At 46.6% G+C, this 21110-nt stretch overlaps 3 protein-coding genes across 3 annotated transcripts; 2 read left to right on the top strand and 1 right to left on the bottom strand.

Moving 5' to 3' along the window:
* The first annotated feature begins 973 nt into the window (after positions 1–973).
* Positions 974–1456, top strand: LOC108152145 (MICOS complex subunit Mic10). The gene has a single exon (XM_017281260.2). The coding sequence runs from the start codon at positions 1069–1071 to the stop codon at positions 1306–1308; it is 240 nt and encodes a 79-aa protein (XP_017136749.1). The 5' UTR covers positions 974–1068; the 3' UTR covers positions 1309–1456.
* Positions 1457–16306: 14850 nt separating this feature from the next.
* Positions 16307–17101, top strand: LOC108151187 (probable mitochondrial import inner membrane translocase subunit Tim17 3). Its single transcript, XM_017279637.2, has one exon. It carries the CDS (start codon positions 16413–16415, stop codon positions 16986–16988), a length of 576 nt encoding a protein of 191 aa, XP_017135126.1. The 5' UTR covers positions 16307–16412; the 3' UTR covers positions 16989–17101.
* A 2930-nt stretch (positions 17102–20031) lies between these two features.
* On the bottom strand, positions 20032–20858 carry LOC108151525 (sperm flagellar protein 1-like). Its single transcript, XM_017280179.2, has 2 exons — positions 20192–20858; positions 20032–20126 (listed from the first exon to the last, which is right to left on the bottom strand). The coding sequence occupies exon 1, from the start codon at positions 20755–20757 to the stop codon at positions 20341–20343; it is 417 nt and encodes a 138-aa protein (XP_017135668.1). The 5' UTR covers positions 20758–20858; the 3' UTR covers positions 20032–20126; positions 20192–20340.
* Between the last annotated feature and the right edge of the window lie 252 nt (positions 20859–21110).

The following is a 21110-nucleotide window of genomic DNA, read 5'->3' as shown; positions in this document are numbered from 1 at the left end:
CTAAGCCCAAGCAAGTGGAAGAGGCAGACAGACAGAAGGTTTTTTTTTTGGGGCCATCTCCTGGCTAAAGCACTTAACACGTCAACACGGTCGCTGGCGCTGTTTTCCCAAGCTAAAAGAAAATCCAAAGAAGAACGCTTCCCCGTTCGAGGGGATTTGATTGAGGGATAGACGACGATTGGTTACTCTACAGCCGAGACACAAAAAGGCATAAGATAGCTGCAAGATTGAGGAGCTGATGACAGACTCCCCCAGTTCCTCAAGCAAGATATCTTAACAATCGAATGATGGCTCATTCCTAACAATACTTCTATCACATATTCTAAATATGTATATCCCAGACGTCAGAACAAACAAACAAAAATGTTCTGAATGTTCTGCAATTCGCAAAGAGATGTTATGTTTTGCTCTACCTCAATCAGGCAGCAAAGAAAAAGGAAGGAACACTTTCCACTCCCAATCGCAATGGAGCATTTCGCCTTCACACACCTTCCATCTGTTCCTCCTCCACTGGAGTTCTGTTCTGCTGGGGCATATCGATAAAAACAATGTTGGGGTATTTTCCTTATACTGACATGATTACCCAGCTTACCAGCTGCCGATGCCGCTGTCGAATGGTTGATTGTAGGTGCAAGAGTTCGGCAGTTGGATTGGAAGCCAAGAGCTGGGCAGCTGGGAGCTAGGAGCTAGGAGCTTAGAGCTAGGAGACTGGGACTGGGACTGCGACTGCTCGCATGTTCAATGCCCATATAGATCGATAAGATTGCACAAGATTGTGTCCAGGGGGAAGCGGAGGCTGGTTAGCCTATCTATGTATCGATTATAATCTATTTTGGCAGAAATCGATCGTGATCGATTATGCCGAGTCGCGAGGTTAAGTGGGAAAACTGCACCAATGCTTAGCACCAATATCTGGCGGTATATTAGTTGAAACTGAATCAAAATCTCTAGTATCCCATGAGGTTTTTGTTAAACCATATTTCTATCCAAATTCACTTTCTGCTCTAAAATTTCAAACGCTTAGATCGAAACAATTAGAGAAAATACAACAAAAAGCGAGAGAGAAAGATGTCTTCTTCCAGCTCCGACGATAGTTATCGTGAAAGCCTTGGTCGTTGCGTGTGCGATGTCATTGTTAAGGCAGCTGGGGGCATGGTGATTGGTGCCGGCGTCTCCCTGTGGTTCTTGCGGCGTCGTCGTTGGCCGGTCTGGATGGGAGCAGGATTCGGCGTTGGACTGGCCTGTCGGAACTGTGAGAAGGACATGAAGGCGTTGAAGTGGGGCATGCTTCACCCTCCCTCCGACTGAGTGGACACCCACCTCTAGCTCGAGCCATAGGCCACTTCGGCAAGCCTAGCATTACGCTTGCTATGTGGGCTGTGGCTGGATGTCGAGATGGTGTCAAAGTTTAGCACTCGGTTAAGGATCGTCAAATAAAACATAAATTGAAGAGTAATGGTGTTACTTGTGTGCTTGGCTTGGAGAAGGTAATAGGGTACTAGAAATCAGATGAAGAAGATTTGTATTAAATTAAATTAAAACCGTTAATTATCAGAGCTCTGTGATAAAGCTCTTAGTAATGAATGATCCAGCGATTATCAATACAAAAAGAAAACCCAAAACTTTCGGATTCAACATACAAAATCCTCGAAACATGATCAGTAAGCGATTGAGTGCGATATTCGCTATTAATCGCTTCGATCATTGATGGCCAATTGCCTGGCACTGGCACTCGACACCTATTTTGCACAAACTCATTTCAGCTTTCAGCTCTTTCATGTTCACCGATCGATCGGCACTCCAATCGGTGGATCGTTCAAGGGCTCTAAGCCCGAGGCTGAGGCCGCATAAATGCAATCGCCATCTCGCCTAATCCCGTTGCAGGCCTGGTGCTAATGCGACAAGTCCACAAAAAAGTGTTCAGCTTTCAGCTTTCAGGCCAGGTTAAGCAGAGCTATATCCAGAGCCAGAGCCAGAACCAGCTTCTTGGAAAGGCCTGGACACAGGCAAAAGCAGAGAGCAGAAATGCGAAGCGAAAATCCCGATGCATTGGCTGTGATATGGCAGTCGAAGGCAGCGCATCGCATCGAATTCAGTTCGCTTCCGAGGCACTACAGTGGGCACCGCACAATCTCTCCATCGACTCTTGACCACAGAGACCCAGAGCCAGAGCCAGAGTAAGAGTCGAAGAGTCGAGGCTGGAGATTGTGTAGCACGGTCAGCAATTATAATATATACAAAATCCATTGTGGTTCACAGGTCAAATGTAGAAATTGAGATAAATCTGGACAGACAGAGAGAGAGAGAGGTATAGACGGCGAGCTAGAGGCTGGATTTGGTTCATTGGCAGCTTTGCACGTTGTCCATCGTCCTCGTCTTCATCGTCATCGACATCGTCATCGTCGATCAATGCTCGGCCTGTAGCGCCGCATCCCATGCCTATCAAGATATGGGGCCTGGCTTATTGAGGCTTCCCTCTGCGGATTCGAACGGCAATCGTGATCGACTCGAACTCCGTCCAATGGCTTCCTCCATTGGCCCCAGAATTCGGCAGCAATTTTTCTTCTTTTCGTTCGTTTTTGCCATTTTACTCGTACCTCTGCCGCCTAGGCATACACGATATCCGATGCGGCGACAGATTCGTTTTGGGAGCTACGCAGTCACCAGTCACCAGCCCCAGCCCCAGCGCCAGCCTCCCTGTTTAGAGATGAGTAAAGTGTGAGTTTGGTTCGATTCGGTTCGGTTCCCTCGTAAGTTCTCGGGTTGTAGTTGTTCTTAGCGTATGGCACCATTTAAGAACTGTTTTGGTCAGTGCAAGTGCTGAATGGAAATGCGGAAGTTTAAGTAATTCCATATACGAGTATCTATCCATCCATACATATACATATAAGTATATCTAGGCGTACTCTATTCTGCCTCTTTCGTATAAAGTCGAACCCGAAATATATTCCCAGTTAATTGTAGAGTTCTCTTAAATACAGTTTAAAGTATGATTTGAAAAAATTCCTGGGGATTCCTGACTTTATATGGTACTTCTTCCACCACTTCCACTCTTCTATGTCTGCGAACTAGTTCTAGGAGTCAAGCTCCATCGCCCAGCACTATCCATGACCAATTGTTGGCTTCAGGCACACACAAACACACAGGAATAGGAGTGCCTCCTCGTAGAGACGACACCGAGGCCTAGACCCCGTACCGTCCCGGCCATGGCATTGCACTCGAAGCTCTCTCGGTCTCCACGTTTAATAAGCAATTTTGATTTGGAGCAGATTATGTGACGACCGAACGAGCGGCAAGGACTGGGGACTGGCATCGGTTGCATGCCACGCTGCCGCTACGGCTGCTGCCTGGCTACTGCGCTGAGGAGGCAGAGAATGGGGGAGACTCCACTCTTCGACTTGGACTTGCACTTGACTTTGTCGCTGACCCGCGCAAAGATTTTTAACTTCAACTTGTTGCCGTTCCTCCTCTCTGCGGGGTCTGCGGGCACTGCGGGCTTTGCGGGCTTTGCGGGCTTTGCTCTGGGGTCCCGGGCCTTGGCCCGATGCTGATACTGTTTACATGGAACTTGTACTGATTGCTTCTAGTCATGCCCCCGATTTGGAGATTTTCAATTTGGTGATAAGCTCTCGGAAGCCCAGGCTCAGCTCATTTTCGTTGGAATTGCTTGAATTTTTATTGAATTTTAATTGGTCGATGAAGGCCTCAAAGGATGTCCCTTCTCATCTGCCTTGGGTTCAACTTTGAACCTGAGGAAAACCTTAAGCCCAACATGTGCCTGATGCACAGGGCAGGCCCTAACCCCTTGCCCCTTGGCCATCCCCCGCACAGCAAACTGAAATGGGAAAGGTTCCCAAGAAAATTTAGATCAATTTTCCTAATTTACTTGAGCTTCAGCGATTGCGTGTTGTGGCGTGAAAAACGGCACTTGAAAAGAGGTGGAGCGGGGGTTGAATAGGCGAAGGAATTCCTTCACCGCAGAAACCCCAGAAGAGAAGCCTCTTTCCGAGATGAAGATGGAGGAGCAGCAGGAGCAGGAGGAGCAGGAGGAGGAGAAGGAGGCAAAGAAAAATAAATCACGACTCAAGTTTCGAAAGCGCGAAACTGTTACCAAAGCACTTAAACTTAAATTGGCCAAAGCGACGACTCTCGGCCAACATTCATGGAACATGGTAAGCTGAGAGGCAGCTCTGAGAGGCAGCTCTGCTCTCCGCTGATCTACTCGTAGCAGAGATGCCACCACCAGATGCAGTGGCGGAGGCAGGCTACACTACTGGAAGTATGGAAGGGGGCGAGGGCGGGGGGCTCAGTTCTAAATTAGAAATAGTGTAGATAGATACGCCAATAGAATTTATAGCGACTCGACTCTCTTCGGGCCAGCGACTCTGACTGCGTTCGCGTTCTTTCTGCGTTCCGTCGTCATGATCATGCCCTGGTCAGGTTAATTTTGGGCACGACCATGGGCCATGTTGCCATGTAGCCATGTGGATGACGATGACGATGATGATGGCAACGCACGAAGGAAGGTACTCCTACTTCTACTGCTACATCTACTCGGCGAAGGAGGCTCAAGAAACGTGCTCATGGATCGCAGCTTAAGTTTAATGGAACCAATTGAAGATATTTTGTGGGCAAGTGATAAAGTCGTATGCCCAGTTGGTGGGTGCCTTCTCCTGGCCCTCTCCGATCATGGCCTGTTGTTGCATTTTCCATCAACAACTCGGAGTTCCAAGTTGCAGCTCAGCTGGCACTGCCTGCACCGCTTGCACCGCTCCACGAACCCATTAAATGATGCGTAAGCCCAACGTGATCATGCGTCAGAGAGGGGCTGGCTGGCTGGCTGGCTGTGCTGGCTGGCTGGAAGATCACACGATGCTGATACGCAGAGAGGAACCAAAACCCAGCGAGAAATCAGCGTGAAAATTGCCCACTGCCAGAGAGTGAACCCTGCCTCCTACCCATCCCCATCCTCATTCCCCTCCCCCTGGCCATCCACATCGCTGAGTTATGTGAAAATTGCGGAAGAATTTCGTGCGGCGGCTTGTTAGTGGAAGTGCAAGAAGGAAGGAAACCCCGAACCAAAGCAAACTCCGACTAAACTAAAGTAAACCAACATTGAGCCAAGTCCACAGCCAATTGGCCAGCAATCAGCATCGGTGAGGGGGTGAGAGCGTGAGTAATAGAAGGATTGGGAAGTGGGAAGTGGGTTAGGGTAATTCCCCTAAACACACACAAATTTTTGCTGCCCCTTTCCACAGGTCATGTGCACAGAATCTTTTGAAAATTGTACGATCCATGTTCAAGATGCATTGCTTTTGGGTTATATCGATAGCAGGTCTCGAATCAACTTTCATAGAGATCGGTTGTGTCGCGCTTGTGCAAAGTTGTTTTCTTTATTCTGCTTTAGCGGAGCATTCTCTTGTGTGCTAAAAATAGCATACATCGTAAATTCGGGTGCTGCTTTGTGCGGTGTCGGCAATTGGACAAAAACAAAAAACACACTTGTGAACGTTTTTACAACTGTATTCACTGCCCTTCGGGCAAGACATTCCCCTCAGTCTGCGCACAGCCGCACAAGAGGGGCAATAAAAACTTCGCTTATCAGCTACGGTATAATGAATGCGAATAGTTCATCTGACTCTCGGCTTAGAAATAAGCGGACTGATCATGAGAGAATGCTTCTAATATCAGGCAAATTACCTTCTGAGATTCGTTCTGAGTATCGTTCAGAGGCTGAACGCTATACATGCACAGAAACCACAACAACAGTAACATTCACTAGTGCCACCAACAACACCACCTACACCATGGCAACTGCTACAATAAGCAGTATCTGCCCTGCACTAAGCTTTGATAGCCAAGAAAACTCCATATCCACATGCCCCGACGACACTGAGGCAAAAACACTTCGCACTGCTGCCGAACGACTTCTGGATGCTCAAAAACGGAGAACGGGCAAAAGAAAAAACGATCAGACTTTGTCATCTAAATCTAAACGAGGGAGCGGCGGCCGGGACCTGGGCTTGCCCCCCACTACAAGCCAACAGGCAAACACCAACAACAGATTTTCCATTCTTGACACGAACATCCCAAGTGATAGTAATAATGAGGAAGTTCGGATGAATGTAGATGCAGACGCTGGAAATGACCAACTGGATGAACACCTTTATGAAGCAGTTAATACAGACCAGTGTCTTCAAGGAGAATCAACGAGCTCTGGTAATCAGCTTAAAGGCCCTCCAAAACCACCGCAAATAGTTGTCAATATTAGCAACTTAAATGACTTATTTGATGTCATAAAGGACGTTGCAAATTTGAATAACGTTGTCGTCAAAGCTAACCAGGGGGAAACGGTCAGAATCCTCCCCAAAGACAGTGATACCTATAGAGCAATTGTGGATTGTTTCGATGCCATTGGAATAGAATTCCACACATACCAATTGCAGACTGAAAAGCCTCATAGAATTGTTGTAAGAGACCTACATCATAGCACCCTAAACAATGATATTACCGCCGATTTTAAAATGTTGGGTTTCGAGGTCCTTCACATCCATAATCCAAGCTCAAGGACTAACAAGGACGAAAAACTTAATATTTTTTTCATTAATATTAAGCCTTGTGCAAAAATTAACGAAATTTACCAAGTCAAGACCCTTTGCCGCCAAAAAATACGGATTGAAAGGATGCGAAAATCCACAGAGATTGCTCAATGTCGTCGATGCCAGGATTTCGGCCACACAGCCAAATACTGCCGCCGACATCACAACTGTGCCAGATGCGGTGAAAATCATCAAACCTCACAATGCACACGCCCCCTAGATGCACAGCCAACCTGCATTCACTGCTCTGGAAGCCATATGGCCAGTTACAAAGGATGCCAATGGTATCAGGAGTTTCTACGGCGATCAATGGGCTCCGCAAAGAAGGCAATTAATACGAACAGGACGGGTCATGTCCCCTTAAATAATCAAGTGGCATATGCTTACTCTACCACACTTCCTGGAGACCAGCAACAGTTTCCTACCTTGCAGTCTAGTCACAAAAAGGGGGCTAATAGACCAACAATACAGCAGCACCAGCGAAATATTGATCAGCACCAGCCTTTGGTAGGCACTAGAAGTAATACAGGAGCCTCCTATGCTGCCGTAGCAAATGGTAATTCAAATGCAATACCTGCTACACCTGCTCAGCGTCGTTTTCATAGTCTACAAGCGCATCAGCCACAAGGATTGAATAACCAGCAACAGAATTCATATGAAGTTCATGCACTGCTACAACAACAGCAGACAAAATTTCAACAATGGCAACAACAGCTCCAACAGCAGCAGCAGCAGCAGTTTCTTATGTGGCTACAGCAACAGCAGCAAGAACAGCAGCAGCATAATAGTCAAGCCAATCAACGCCTTGAAAAACTTGAAAAAATGGTTTTTGAATTGGCCAACACGATTAAGCAATGGGCTGGATCTAATCTTCAGCTCCAGAACAACGTTTCAGCATCTCAATGAACCCACTAAAGGTTCTCATCTGGAATGCTAACGGCATTTCAGGGAAAGCAAAAGAAGTTGAGCTCTTCGCGCACAAGAATAGCGTTGACATTCTTCTTTTGACGGAGATCAGAATTAAAAGAGGGGCAGCTGTAAAAATACATGGATATGCCTTCTATCCAGCCTTCAAGCCATCGCGGAATAATAATAGCGTTGGTGGAGTTGCGGTTTTAGTTAAGACTTCGCTTCGTCATTTTCCACAAAGGGTCATTGAGACACGCAGCATGCAAATGTCAGCAGTAAAAGTAGCCACAGGACTGGGCGATGTGGAGTTCAGCGCCATTTACTGCCCTCCCAGAGTCAGGATTGAGGAAAGACATTACATCGATGCACTCCGTGCTTGCGGGCAAAGGTATTTGGTTGGTGGTGACTGGAATGCCCGACACTGGCTGTGGGGAGACACTTACAATTCCCCTAGGGGTCGAGAGCTAGCGGAAGCCATCTCTGCTACTGGCGCTAAGATCCTTGCAACTGGATCACCAACCAGGTACCCATATGTACTCAATCACACGCCGTCCTGCATAGACTTCGCAGTACATCATGGTATTCCGGATTCTCGAGCAACAATAAGTCAGAGCTGGGATCTGGACTCCGACCATCTGGCCTTAGTCATCAGCATTAAAACAGATGGCATTATAGAAAATCCAAGCCCTCATCTAGTCACCAAGCACACTGATCTGCTCGCATTTAGGCAACATTTGGAGAGGTCGATTCAACTGAACGTCACGCTAAACTCTGAGGAAGATATCGAGATGGCTGTAGATAATATCACAGAGAGTATACACATGGCTGCTGCTGCCTCAACGCCCTCGCATCCTCCGACAAGCGCCGCCTATGGAATAGTTCTTACAAGAGAGGCCAGAGAGCTTTTGTCACAAAAAAGGAGACTTCGCAGACGCGCAATCCGATCTCAAGACCCATGGGACCGAATTCTATGGAACCGGGCTGCCAAGCAACTTCGAAACACCCTGAGAGAACTTCGAAGCAACTTCTTTGAACAAAAGCTTGCTTCCATGGATTACACCGTGGATGCTGGATATTCGCTTTGGAAGACCACTAAGTCTCTTAAGAGACAACCGTTCAGACAGATTCCCATCCGGTGTCCCAACGGTGAACTTGCTAGAAACGAAGAAGAGCAGGCCAATTCGTTTGCACATCATTTAGGGGACAGGTTCACCCATTACCAATTCGCCACGGAGGCGCAGTACAAAGAGACAAAAGATAGTCTGCAAACACCTCTACAAATGGCCTTACCCATTAAACCAGCCAGGGCTGACGAGATTGTTGAAGTCATCAAGTCCCTACCGAGGAAGAAGGCTCCTGGCATTGACAGAGTGTGCAATTCCACACTGAAAGCATTGCCTAATCGGGCGATACTCTACATAGTGCTCATTTTTAACGCCATGTTAAGGATGCAGTTTTTCCCTAAGCAGTGGAAGATAGCAACAATCCTGATGATCCATAAGCCTGGAAAACCGGAGGATGACCCTGAGTCGTATCGGCCAATAAGTCTTTTGTCTTCCTTATCTAAGGTATGGGAGAGGCTTCTTGCCAATCGTCTTGGTAGTATAATCAAGGAATGCCGTATCTTGCCGGATCACCAGTTTGGCTTTCGGGAGGGACACGGCACAGTGGAGCAAGTCCACAGATTGGCAGGACACATCCTACAGGCCTATGATGATCTAGAATACTGCAATGCAGTCTTCATTGATATGCAGCAAGCCTTCGATAGAGTTTGGCATATCGGCCTATTGAGCAAAATTAAAAAACTGTTCCCAGCACCATACTACGGTGTCCTACGATCATACTTGGAAGGACGTCAGTTTATGGTCAGGTTCAGGAACACACATTCAACACCTTGCCAAATGAGAGCTGGAGTTCCACAGGGCAGCGTCCTTGGCCCGCTGCTTTACTCTATCTATACTGCAGATCTACCCTCCCCAAGCGAGCAACATATGGAGGCCCCCCGTAAGGCTCTGCTTGCTACCTACGCGGACGATATAGCACTGCTCTACAGCTCCAAGTGCCGCCTTGAGGCAGCAGATGGTCTCCAAGAGTACCTCTACTCTTTGGCAGCTTGGTGCAAAAGATGGAATTTAAAAGTCAACCCACTGAAGACCACCAATCCATGCTTCACCCTGAAAGCGCTCATAGACCACACCCCACCCATAAAGTTTGAAGGCGTAACTTTGGACCAACCAGAGCAAGCAAAGTATCTCGGTATCACCCTTGATAAGCGTCTTACTTTTGGTCCACACTTGAAAGCTACGGCTCGTAAATGTGGGCAAAGAATGCAGCAATTGCGGTGGCTGATTAACAGAAGAAGCACCATGTCACTGAGAGCCAAAAGAGCAGTTTATGTACACTGTGTAGCCCCGATCTGGCTCTACGGTGTGCAGATTTGGGGTATAGCTGCCAAATCGAACTATAAACGGATACAGGTCTTGCAGAATCGCGCCATGAGGCAAATAACGAACTGCCCTTGGTACGTGCGCGGCTCCACCCTACATCGGGATTTGAATCTGCATACAGTAGAGGAGCAGATTGGAAGGCACACCAGCAGATACAGTGACAGGCTAATTAGACACCATAGTATGCTCGCCAGACGATTACTACCTGCCAGGCCTTTGAGGCGGTTGAAGAGATTGGGTTTTGCCAAAACTATTGGCCAACTCTAAGTTTCCCTCCCAATATTATAATATTATATTTTTTGTAAGTCCTCTCGCATTCAGCATTAGGTTTGGCTACCCCAATATTATTTACCAGTGATGTTAAGATACGTTATATGCAATGTACGGATTCAACGCTTAATAAAAAAAAAAAAAAAAAAAAAAAAAAAAAAAAAAAAATCGATAGCAGACATAGATTATTTAAAATAAAATACATTATTATGTGACTATTTTTTGGGTCCGAGTCGCGACGCTTCGAGGCCAATATCGATAAGTTCTGAGCCGATTAGGTAGATGGATGACATCTGATACACGATGAATGCTTGTATTCTTATAAAAAGCATCTTGTGTGCCCACTGGAATACTCTTTGTCGAGATTTGTCGATTTGAGAATGAAATGTGAACCATCTAAGATATGATCGGTTCATTTTTGTGATCATTTCGAATATGTGCTATTTGCTTAAACTCTTCTTTGATTTCTTTGGTTTTCGATCATATTTTGTTTTACTCAGAGAAGATCTCTGCCATCTGTGAATATCTGAATATCTTGTCAAATGTTGGTCTCAAACTCAAATGTATTCCGATTTCCCTTGTTCTCCGCTGATGTTGCTGCTGTTGCTGGTGGCTGTTTGTGACGTCACGCTTCCGCTGCCAGCCAATCAATCAAAGGGCCGTCAGCTTCATCGTCTTTGTCTTCCACTTCCACTTCGAGTGTTCCACTGTCTTCTTCTTGCAGTTGAAAGGGCCTGCCGTCTGCGGCTTTCCTTATTTATTTTGGCTCATTTTTACGCTTTATGCACTGGCACCCGTTCCCGTCCTGCCCCACCCTTCTGGCACCACCTCCTGACAACCCATCGCCCTCTGCGGCCCTTCCACCTAACCCTCCCCGGACCGACCCGACCCCGACCCCGACCCCATTCCCGACCCGTTCTTTTTTCTATTTTTTTGTGTGTGTTGTGTTTTGTGTGTGTTTTCCGTGTGTTTTCTGTGTTTCTGTCTTCTTTCTTCGCTGTCTTTGTCTGCCTCCGCGCTGTTGGCCATTAAATTTGATACCCACTTATTTGGCCAATAAAATTAACCTACCTCAACTTGTTTGGCCTTCATCATAAAGGTAGAAGAGGCCACAGACACAGACACAGAGCAGGAAGACAGGGGAGGGACTTGGCCTGGCTCAAGTATTTGGTCTCTGCTCTTGGCCATAATGTCGGACATGTGTGCAAGTGCGTGTCTGTCTGTCTGCCGGTGTGTGTGTGAGTCTGCTTTGTGGATGGTAGCTGGTTGCTCAACAAATCAGCAGCAGCACAAACTTGAGAGGTAAACAGTACCCATACATACCCAATATACCCACAAACGATAAGGTGATCTAAATTGATCAAGTTCTGTCTGCATATGTTTGGGCATATTTTTGGAGCATTTATTCTACTGAAACTCTCAATCTTAATCTCTTGCAACCTTCTGCGATTTTCTTACACTTCTCCAGTAGTGCTAGCGGGTTCCCCAGTCGATTCCTCCTCGGCATTCGCCCCTGCCAACAACACTTTAATCATTTTGATGGCGAGAGGTGAAACGCATCGAGCGCGCAAATAAATTAGCGGCCGCAAAGTGTTGACATTTATTGTCAAGCCAAGCCCCAAAAAAAGAAACAGAAACCGAAACGGAATTCCCCAGCACTTGCAACAAGATACGCGTCGCACGTTGCACGTTGCACGTTGCCGCACGCTGTTGGTCAATTTCAATTTATTACAACAAGTGACAATCGGTTTAAATGTGAACGAGGGGGCAGGAAAAGGTGCCCCCAAACGCGAAGGCGAATGCGAATGTGAATGGGAATTGGGACTGGCAGTGGAAATGGAAATGGGAATGGACATACGTTCGAGGAGGAGCTGAAAAGGAGGATCAGATGGAGTCGGAGCCAGAGCCGGTGCCGGTGCCAGTGCCGGTGCCGAAGGCAGTCCAGGGACTCCTCTTTAATTGGTCATTGGCCAAAGGGAAGTGACGCGGACAACGTCTAAATTGTCGCCCCTTTTATAGTTTCAATTCGATTCGATTCGGATTCAGATCGTTTCAGATGCGTTTCAGGGCAATTTAGCTGCGATTTGGTTTTTGGATGGCGATTGAATTCAGTTCTGGGCTTATTGGGAGCCATTGGGAGCTCGTTTGCCATCATTGTCAAGGGCGTCCGTCGTGTGCCGCTACTGTTTGCGACTGTCTCTCAGAATGTCTCTTCGAATGACACGCCAAGGAATGGCCCTACGAGAAATAATAAACTTGAACTTTCGTCACCGGTTCGGCTGGAGAGTGAGATTGAATGGGAGATGTCTTCTCTGTGAAGAATCGTATGATCTCTTTGACCATTTCTCCCTCTCACTTAGGTATTCCTCATTAATTTTTTATATATTATCTCTCTATTATAAAAAAACTGTTATGGGTCGTCGTCGTGGACTAGGGCAAGCGAAGCGAGTGAGCCTGGGGTTGAGGTACCTGTGAAGCGAGTGCGCGTGGGTCTTTTTCCCGAGTATTAACAAAAAGGATCAAAAATATCATTAATTCTTTGTAGATTCTTTCTTCAGATTCCACTTGTTCCCTTTCGGCTTTCTTTTCTTCTTTCTTCTGGTCAACTTTACCTTTCTGCACCTGTTTCCTGTGTGCTTCTTATTATCTTCTTCTAATTCCTTTTCTGCTTTCTTTTATCTGCGTTTTATTTTCTTAGTTCTTCTCTGACCATCTCTCTCGCTTTGTCTTTCTCTTTCTCTCTCTCTCTCTCTCTATCTATCTTTCTCTCTCTGTTCAGCGAAGCGCAACGGCAAAATGCTTGCAACAAGCTCCCCTGCTCCCAAATTTGGGCCGAACGCGTTGCAAGTTGCCAGTTTCAAGGCAATTAAAATTTTGCACCAAACAGGGGCCTTCTCTGCTTCTCTCCTACTATCTCTCTCGCTCTTTCTGCGTCCGTCTATCTCTTTCTCTGCGGCTTGTCTCCTTGTCTTTCTCGAGGCTTCTCTCTGCCTAAATAAGTCAAGTGTTGCACCGACAACACCAACGGCAACGGCAACGGCACCGGCACCGGCACCGGCAACAAGAACCACCACAAAGTGGCAGCCAAATGGGCGTATGAAATGCAATTAAATTAAATTTGCAGTTGCAAGTGTCCATGAGGGGCAAGAAGGCGGAGTCCAGGCCGAGCAGTTCCTCGGGGGAGGGGCACAGGCGCAGACACAGGCACAGACAGGGGCTGAAGCAGTGTCAGTGGCATAGATGGGCCCAGTCCCAGGGCCAGGAGCGGTTCCGCAACCTGTCATAATGGTCAATGTCAATTTCACATAATTAACATTTAATTGAAAAGTTTAAGCAAAAAAAAAGGCGCGTGCATCAAAGGGATTGAGAGGGAGGAGCTGGGAAGGGTTGACAGAGAAGGACAAGGCAGTAGATACATAGGTGGTCGCGGTATGGGGGGTTCGAATCCTTTTGAACCTATTGGTTCACCTCTATTGAGGCGTACAACTGGCAGGCATTTCAGGGAGGAACTGAGACCATCAAATGCTCCTTTCAAATGATTCTTTCAGACTAGTAAAAACTATCCTGCACCTTTGGATATCCCGAAGCCTGTTACGCACTGATCCCAGGCAGAGACGCAGCCCGACCGAGGGGCGCTGCCGCATGACTCGCAACGCCTATAGAAGTTAGACTAATACTCGAGGAAATTAGAGCCTGCTTATATTATATTCCCAGCTCCCAAAAACTACTACTAGCTCTGCTTATTCCTCTGCCTCTGTTCCTGTCTCCTTCTCGCTCTATCTCCATCTTTATCTGTCTCTGGCTAGTATTTTCTTTCGGTTTGGCTTGGTTTGTCGGTGGGCTTTGTACCCAGCATGCCGCAGCAGTTCCCTCAGTCTATTGAAATGTCCGTCAAGGGCCCTCCAAAATGTTTTATAGCCAATTATAGTTGTCAATGTATTTCAATTGTGTGTGTGTGTGTGTGGCAGGAGGCAGCTTGCGATTATGCCACGGTTTCGCATGGGCTTTCAGTCTACGAATGAGTCCCCATGGCTAGCCTTTCGATAAGGACTGATAAGAGGCCTCAGAGCCCATTCAGCCACCCACCCACTGACAGGCCATGTGTGAGCCTCTCTCTCTCTCTCTCAAACACGCCCACAGCCCCCTGCTCTCTCTCTCTCTCTCTCTCTGATTTTAAAAGGTTTTCCATGTTGGAACGATAAAATGGCAAAAAATTGAATAACTGACAGAGTCAAGGGAGAGAGGGTATCATGGAGAGCTGGTGGCGTAAGGGAAGGGAAGGGAAGGGAGGGAAGCGGTGTTCCGATTTGGTAAATCGATAGCCTATGCTCTGGCATATGGCATATGGGATATGGGGAGCGGGAAAATCCAAATCAGCGAAGCTTAAAAACAAAGCGGCAAAAGTCAGGCCATGGATTAACTCGCATTTTCGCGCGTTTCTTGGCAGCTTAAGAAGACACCCCCCACACCCCCGAATACCCCACCCTACAACCGAATGCCCCTGACAGCTGGAAGAAACCACTTTGGATCTTGAGCCACCAACAGCACCACTTTGTTTACAGAAATTATGCAAAGCATGCAATTGCTTTAATTTTTCGACTTCTTTTTTGCGGAACCCTTCCGAAATGTTTTCTTTTCTTTTTTCTTTGGGTCACCCTTGCATGCCCTTACAGAGGATGGTACTACGAATTTTAGACAGTTTTAAAGATGTTGCTAGTACATGTAGAAAATCAGGTCAAATCTTCTCTGAAAATTATACAAGAATATTTGGCTTTATGTGTGGATCCGTAAGGGTATGTAATGTTCCGGCTCTCATGAGTAGCCCTTGTTTCTGTTAAGTAATAAATTTAATGCCTGGCTTGGGGGAGGGGGGGACGGAAGGCCGAAGAATCTGGGTATGGCCTGGGTATGCAGCAGGCAGCAGGCAGCAGGTGGGAGAAGGAGTGGAGTCCAGGCTAACTGCTAGCCCCCAGGCCATTGGCAATGCCTCACTGACCCAGGTAAGAGGCGGGAGAAAAGGTAACAGGGAGACAGAGAGACGGAGAGAGAGCAGGAAAGATAAGCCTTGACTTTTGTGGGTTTCATTTCTTTGTTTCAGTTTGTTTTTTCCCCAGCCCTTTGGCATGCCTCTCCCGATACCGAAACCCGAGCAGTACGAAATGTGTGTTCCAAATTGAAAACAGATCACACAAAACTTTTATATTATTCTCCAGAGGAATTCTTTGGGATTGCAGGAATATGTGAACACGGAAAGAGTCCTTCGAATAGTTGAGCTCCAGAGGCGATAAGGCCTTTAAACTTCATTCGATATCCCTTAATTGCTTCTTCACTCAAGCAATATTAATCATTGATTGAGAATTAAATTTAAGGCTGGGAAAATCGTGTGCGTATTCCCCTCTGGGGTCCCCAAACTTAGAAGGCGGCATATTATAGCGCGACTTGGTTCCCCTTGACTCTCGACTGCACAAGAACAACAAAAGTTATGCTACAATTCATGCGTGAAACGTGACTGCTCTGCCTCTCCATTCCCCAAAAGCCCATACGGAACCGGCTGTCGCATGATACGAGTCTGAGAAAACCGCAAGCCAAGGGTGGGAAATGGAAATAGAGCTCCTAAATGGTCCATGACATCGACTGAGACCACCTGAACTGAAAACCACCATCTTATGCACTGAACAGCGAAAATGTGATAGAACGTATAAATATGTTACAACATATTTTAATGAAATATTTAAGTATTATTGGACGTAATAAAATATGAAAATAAAATCAGAAATTAAAATTTTTAATTTCTTCTTACTTTTATTTCGGCATTCTCTTCTCGTTCGGTCTTGAATGTAAAGTAACGAGTAAGAGTAACGACTAGACCAGCTGTTTATTGTTATATAATGGTTTATTTGATCCCCCTGTTTATATTAAGGTATATTTCCATATCAGGATTATAATTAATATAGTTTAAATATATCACAAATGATGTGCACCAAAGCACTCCCCTAGCTATAAGAAAACACCTTTCCTCTTTCTATACACAACTCCCCTTCGATCCTATCCGATTTGAATCAAAAGTCACAGGCAGCACTAGCTTTAAAATCATATAGACCCCAGGATCCATTGGAAAACAAACACGTTAGACGATTGGGAACAAAAAATACAAACAGAAAAAAGTCATAGTGAGATTGCGTACAGAATGGAGTACTATCGTCAGCCCTGTCCCATACGGATTGTCGAAGATACCGGCTGTGCCTTCATGATGGGCACCATTGGCGGGGCCCTGTTCCAGTATATGAAGGGATTCAGAGATGCCCCGGTGGGACTGCGTCGCCGGCTCAATGACGGACTGGTTTCGGTGAAGCTAAGGACCCCCGGGATTGCCGGCAGCTTTGCCGTTTGGGGTGCCACCTTCAGCACGGTGGACTGCACGCTGGTCCACTACAGGCAGCAGGAGGACTCCTGGAACTCGATTATAAGCGGTGCTGCAACGGGTGGCATACTCGCCGCTCGCCAGGGTATCCGGCAAATGGCAAGCAGTGCGATATTTGGGTGTCTGGTGATGGCGTTGATCGAAGGAGCTGGCTCAGTAGTGGCCACCATCTATGCAGACGAAGATCCATCCATCGCTCCAGGAGAGACCCAAGACAAGCCGCAACGTCCCCAGTGGGACGTGGTACAGGAGGGTTCTCAAAATGATCTGCCCGGCCACATGGGCACTTCCACCCACTCGATATTGGATCTGGTCAAGATGGCCAGCGGTGTCATCAAGTGAATTTATCGCTAGAATAGTCTTGTATTTGTGGCCCAGTTCCATACAAATTATGTTGAATATCCATTGAGTGCATTAAATTAAATTTATCGATGGTATCGATGGTATCTTGGACAGATTGTACATATGATTGGCTTGGTGTACGGGCATTGTTTCAAGGAGATAATTTCTCTCTGTGTACCTTTAGCAGCCGTCTGTCTGGTCTGACTTTGAGGCTGACTTTATCGAAGCCTTCAGCGTCTACGTCCCCCAATCAAACGCACGCAGGCGAAAGCTTTTGAAGCTTTTCTAATGAGACCCTCCGTCTCCGCCCCAGCCGCAAACAGCGAGGTGCTGCTGCTGCCTGCCTCTGTGGTGCTCCCCGGCCGCTGCCGCTGCCGCTGCCTTGGGCGCATTTATTGCAACTTCAATAAATTTTTGACTTGATTACGCACAGAGCGAAATTAATCGTCGGCATACGTCATACGTCGGTATGCCTTGGTAATTCCAATTAAGACTAGAACTCAACCCAACGACTATCGGCAAATCGAGTAGTGTGCGAGTGTGTGTGTGCACAGGAAATTCTAGGAAATTATTCACACTCATTAACATATTTACACCTAAAAACGAACTCTGACAAATGACAAAGAGGCGTTGGGCCCCTGAGTAACCCCACATCCAGGCAGGCGCTTGGTTTGGTGTTTATCCAGTTCTCAATTAGACAAACGAGTAAAGCTCGAAGGAGTGCTCACCCGATCCTGTCAACTGCCAGCCAAAAGGTAGTCCGTACCCGACCAGCGGATACTCGCTGGTAGATGCGCAGATAACCCTTTTGAGGAATATAACAAGTTTTCGTACAGGGTATCATAAAAGTCAGCAGACGTGGCAGAAGGAGATGGAGCGGCATATGTTACAGCCAGAGACGATTACGATTAATGAGCAGGCACTTAAAACATTTTACACGGCACGCGCTCTACGCAGGCTCCACATACTCATCCGCACAGAGACTCTGCTCCTGGCTCTGGCCGGCTGGACTTCGCATTAAGTTGTCCAACACCTGCCCAGTGGGCAAAGCGAACGGCCTGGCCTGATTGCCAATTTGTTGTTAGCCAAGTTTAGCATTCGCATTTGTCTCTGTAAATCCCAGGCCCATGCCGGCGAAGAGCAATGCACCTTGCACCAATTAAGTTGCGCTCTAAGGTCGCACAACTAATACCCTCTACTCGTCGCTCGCCCTCCAAAGCCTTCCGCTCTCCACTCGCTGTTGTGACAGATTTGCCCATTGACAGGGCCTTAATGGATTAACATTTGTCAGTGTCGTGTTAGGCCAACACAACAATGCCCGCCAGCTGGCAGAAGTCGATCGGAGGCAGTGGCAGTGGCCGGAGCTGGAGCTGAGGCCCAACATCTTATTTGCATATCGAAAGCGCTGACTGGATCTGGATGGCGATCATCGCCAGAGTCAAGTCTTGTCAGGCTCAAGGCGGCGGCTTAAGAGATTCTCATCGCACAGGAGGAGAGTCTTGCAGCCTGGTTTTGAAACCAGAGATTGCAGGACTTTTCAAGCTAAAACATGGGCCAATTTATAAATTATGTTTTACTGATTAAACGTCTTTAAATTGTAATAATAATATTTATGTGGGTTGACTTTTGTATTAATGGATGTAACAAGATTGGGGATTCATGGATGTAATTAAGCAGAACTTCCAGCGATTCCGCACTCTTTTTTCAATTTACAAAATGGAGATTGCGCTGCCATCAAGGGCAGCCCTATATTTATGTGTACTCGTATACTCGTATGAACAAATACTGGTACCGACCAAGGTGGTATTACAGCTGCCATCGGTGTGCGGTGATCCATATATCGGTGTGCATTTGCTAATGCAACTATCGACTGTTACTGCTGTTGTGGCTATCGTTATAGCTTCCTTTCATCTCAATCTGGTCATCTCTGCTGTTTCAAAGTCCCACCTCAATCGATTCAGATCGGAAATAGGTTTTTAGACACTAGTTAAAAAATAATATCTCTTCGATTACCTTCTTCGATTTAGCCGCGATCTTAGCCTTGTCGGACACATTCAACAGTTTAGTTACAGTCTACAGTCTGTCTCATTAGTTAACCGCCAGAAGAACAGGCGGGAGACAAGAAGGAGAAGGGGAAGGAGGCGCATAGGTTTCGTTTGGGGCATGGCAGGGGTAAAGTGAATAGCATTTTTAGACGCACTTTGAAGGGGCCAAAGTGAATAACTTGCGGCACGCCAAACTCGTATTAATTTTAATGATATAATATGAAGAGACACGCTAAATTGTTTACAAGCCGATGGTGCTGGGCGGGCAGGGCGGACAGGGGCGTTGTCGGGAGGAGGCAATGCGTTCCAGGCCCCCAAGACCCAGACCGAGAGCCAACTCATCGACTCACCCATGATTACAGTAGATGAGTGAGGTGTTCTGTTCTATTCTCTCCCTCTCTTTCAGAGCTCATTAACATTTTTAATTTTATTTTATTTAATTATACAGAAGTTTATTGCTTCCGTCGTGCCGATGCGTTGCCAGAGCCCCAAGAGTCCAAAAGCGTTAAGCTGCACACAACACACGGACCCATGACGGTACTGGTGCGGACGGTGCAAGAAATGCAGTTTTATAAATTATAGTTAAGAGCTGATTACACGCACTATAAACGTTTTACTCTTCGCACCAGCACCAGCACCGGCACCAGCACCAGATCGAGGGGCTCTCAAGTGTTTAGGTCCTCTAATTGATTGGCCACCGGCTCTGAGAGTGAGAGGGGGTATGGTTGGGTTGGGGTCAGACATATGGTTTACGATGCCTTTGTGTGTTTACGGCCACTTATCAGTCGTCGTCTCTCAGTCAGCACATTATACAAATTAATTAGCCCTGCCTCATTACAAGCTCGACACAACACCCGACTCGACTCGACTCGACTCCGCATCCGCCCAACTCGAACCTAATTCCACCTTGCCAAACCACACACACACACCTTCCAGTGAGAGGTCTGCCACTTTCGTACACATATTTTTTAATCAAGTTGGCCAACAATTTGCCGAATGCCGCTGTTCAACAAGACAATGTCTCATAAATTCATCAGAAGAAAACCAAACCATTTGTGGTGCGAAGCAATGGGTTTTGTGCCCTCCGAATCGCCTCAAAAGGTTGTAAGTGTTAATTAATTTGAACTGTTTGAAGAACAACAAATATAATTTGCTTACTTATTTATTTAAGCTCGATTCTGTGGTTACTCTGGGGTTTACATTTTGCACCTTTTGTTAATTTAGATTGAAAAAAGCAGACTGCCATTGTTATAATTTTCTGTAGCCCCATAGGTTGTGTCCATGGGATTCAGGGATTCAGATACCTTTTAGTGAATCACTCTCGGTCTATGTCTGTCTAGCGGTTTCTTGGCTAGATTGGGCTTGCCCTCTCCTCGTTTCAGGGCATACTCGGTGGTCATCAGTTTATGGAGGATTGATTCAATGGCACACGCTGCCCCACCTGCCAGCTCCTTGAGCATCAAATGGGACAGGTTCAGGTCCAGTTTCTTGAGAACCCTGTCGTTAAATATCTTCCAATTGTTCAGCATTTGGGTCATGCTGCACCTGGGCGTGTAGACCTGAAGGTCAACCAAGTCGGGGTGGATCCTCTTACAGATCTTGGCCACCGCGAAAGCATCGCGTAGCTCGGTCCTGGTGCGATGATTCAGTTCGATGTTATGCTCCTTGAGCCACGATATTAGCGCCAGGCGATCCTCCTCGTCCAATACACGGAATCCGGACATTTTCCCCTATGGGAAGACCAAAAGTGTTTGCTGTAAATTCAGATTGTGTGAAACTCTATGTGGCCGGAATGTTTTGAAATTAATATTTGTGTGTGACTGCTGATGAAAAGCAAATTTAGCAGGCTTTCAAATAATACTTCCAGTGCCTAATTAATTTCATCCCAGAGTTTGGTAAGTGGAACTTATATTTATGTATGTTATGAGGTTCGCTCGATGGTGCCACAATCCATGGAAACGCATCAAACAAAATGTCAGAAGTTAAATGAACTCCTTTATATGTGTTCATATATACATATATGGTGTGGAAGATACATATAACATAGATACATATATAGAGAAATCCCTGACTAGAC

Source organism: Drosophila miranda, chromosome XL (genome assembly GCF_003369915.1).
Source record: "Drosophila miranda strain MSH22 chromosome XL, D.miranda_PacBio2.1, whole genome shotgun sequence".
NCBI lineage: Eukaryota > Metazoa > Arthropoda > Insecta > Diptera > Drosophilidae > Drosophila > Drosophila miranda.
This window is presented reverse-complemented; position numbering and strand designations above follow the sequence as displayed.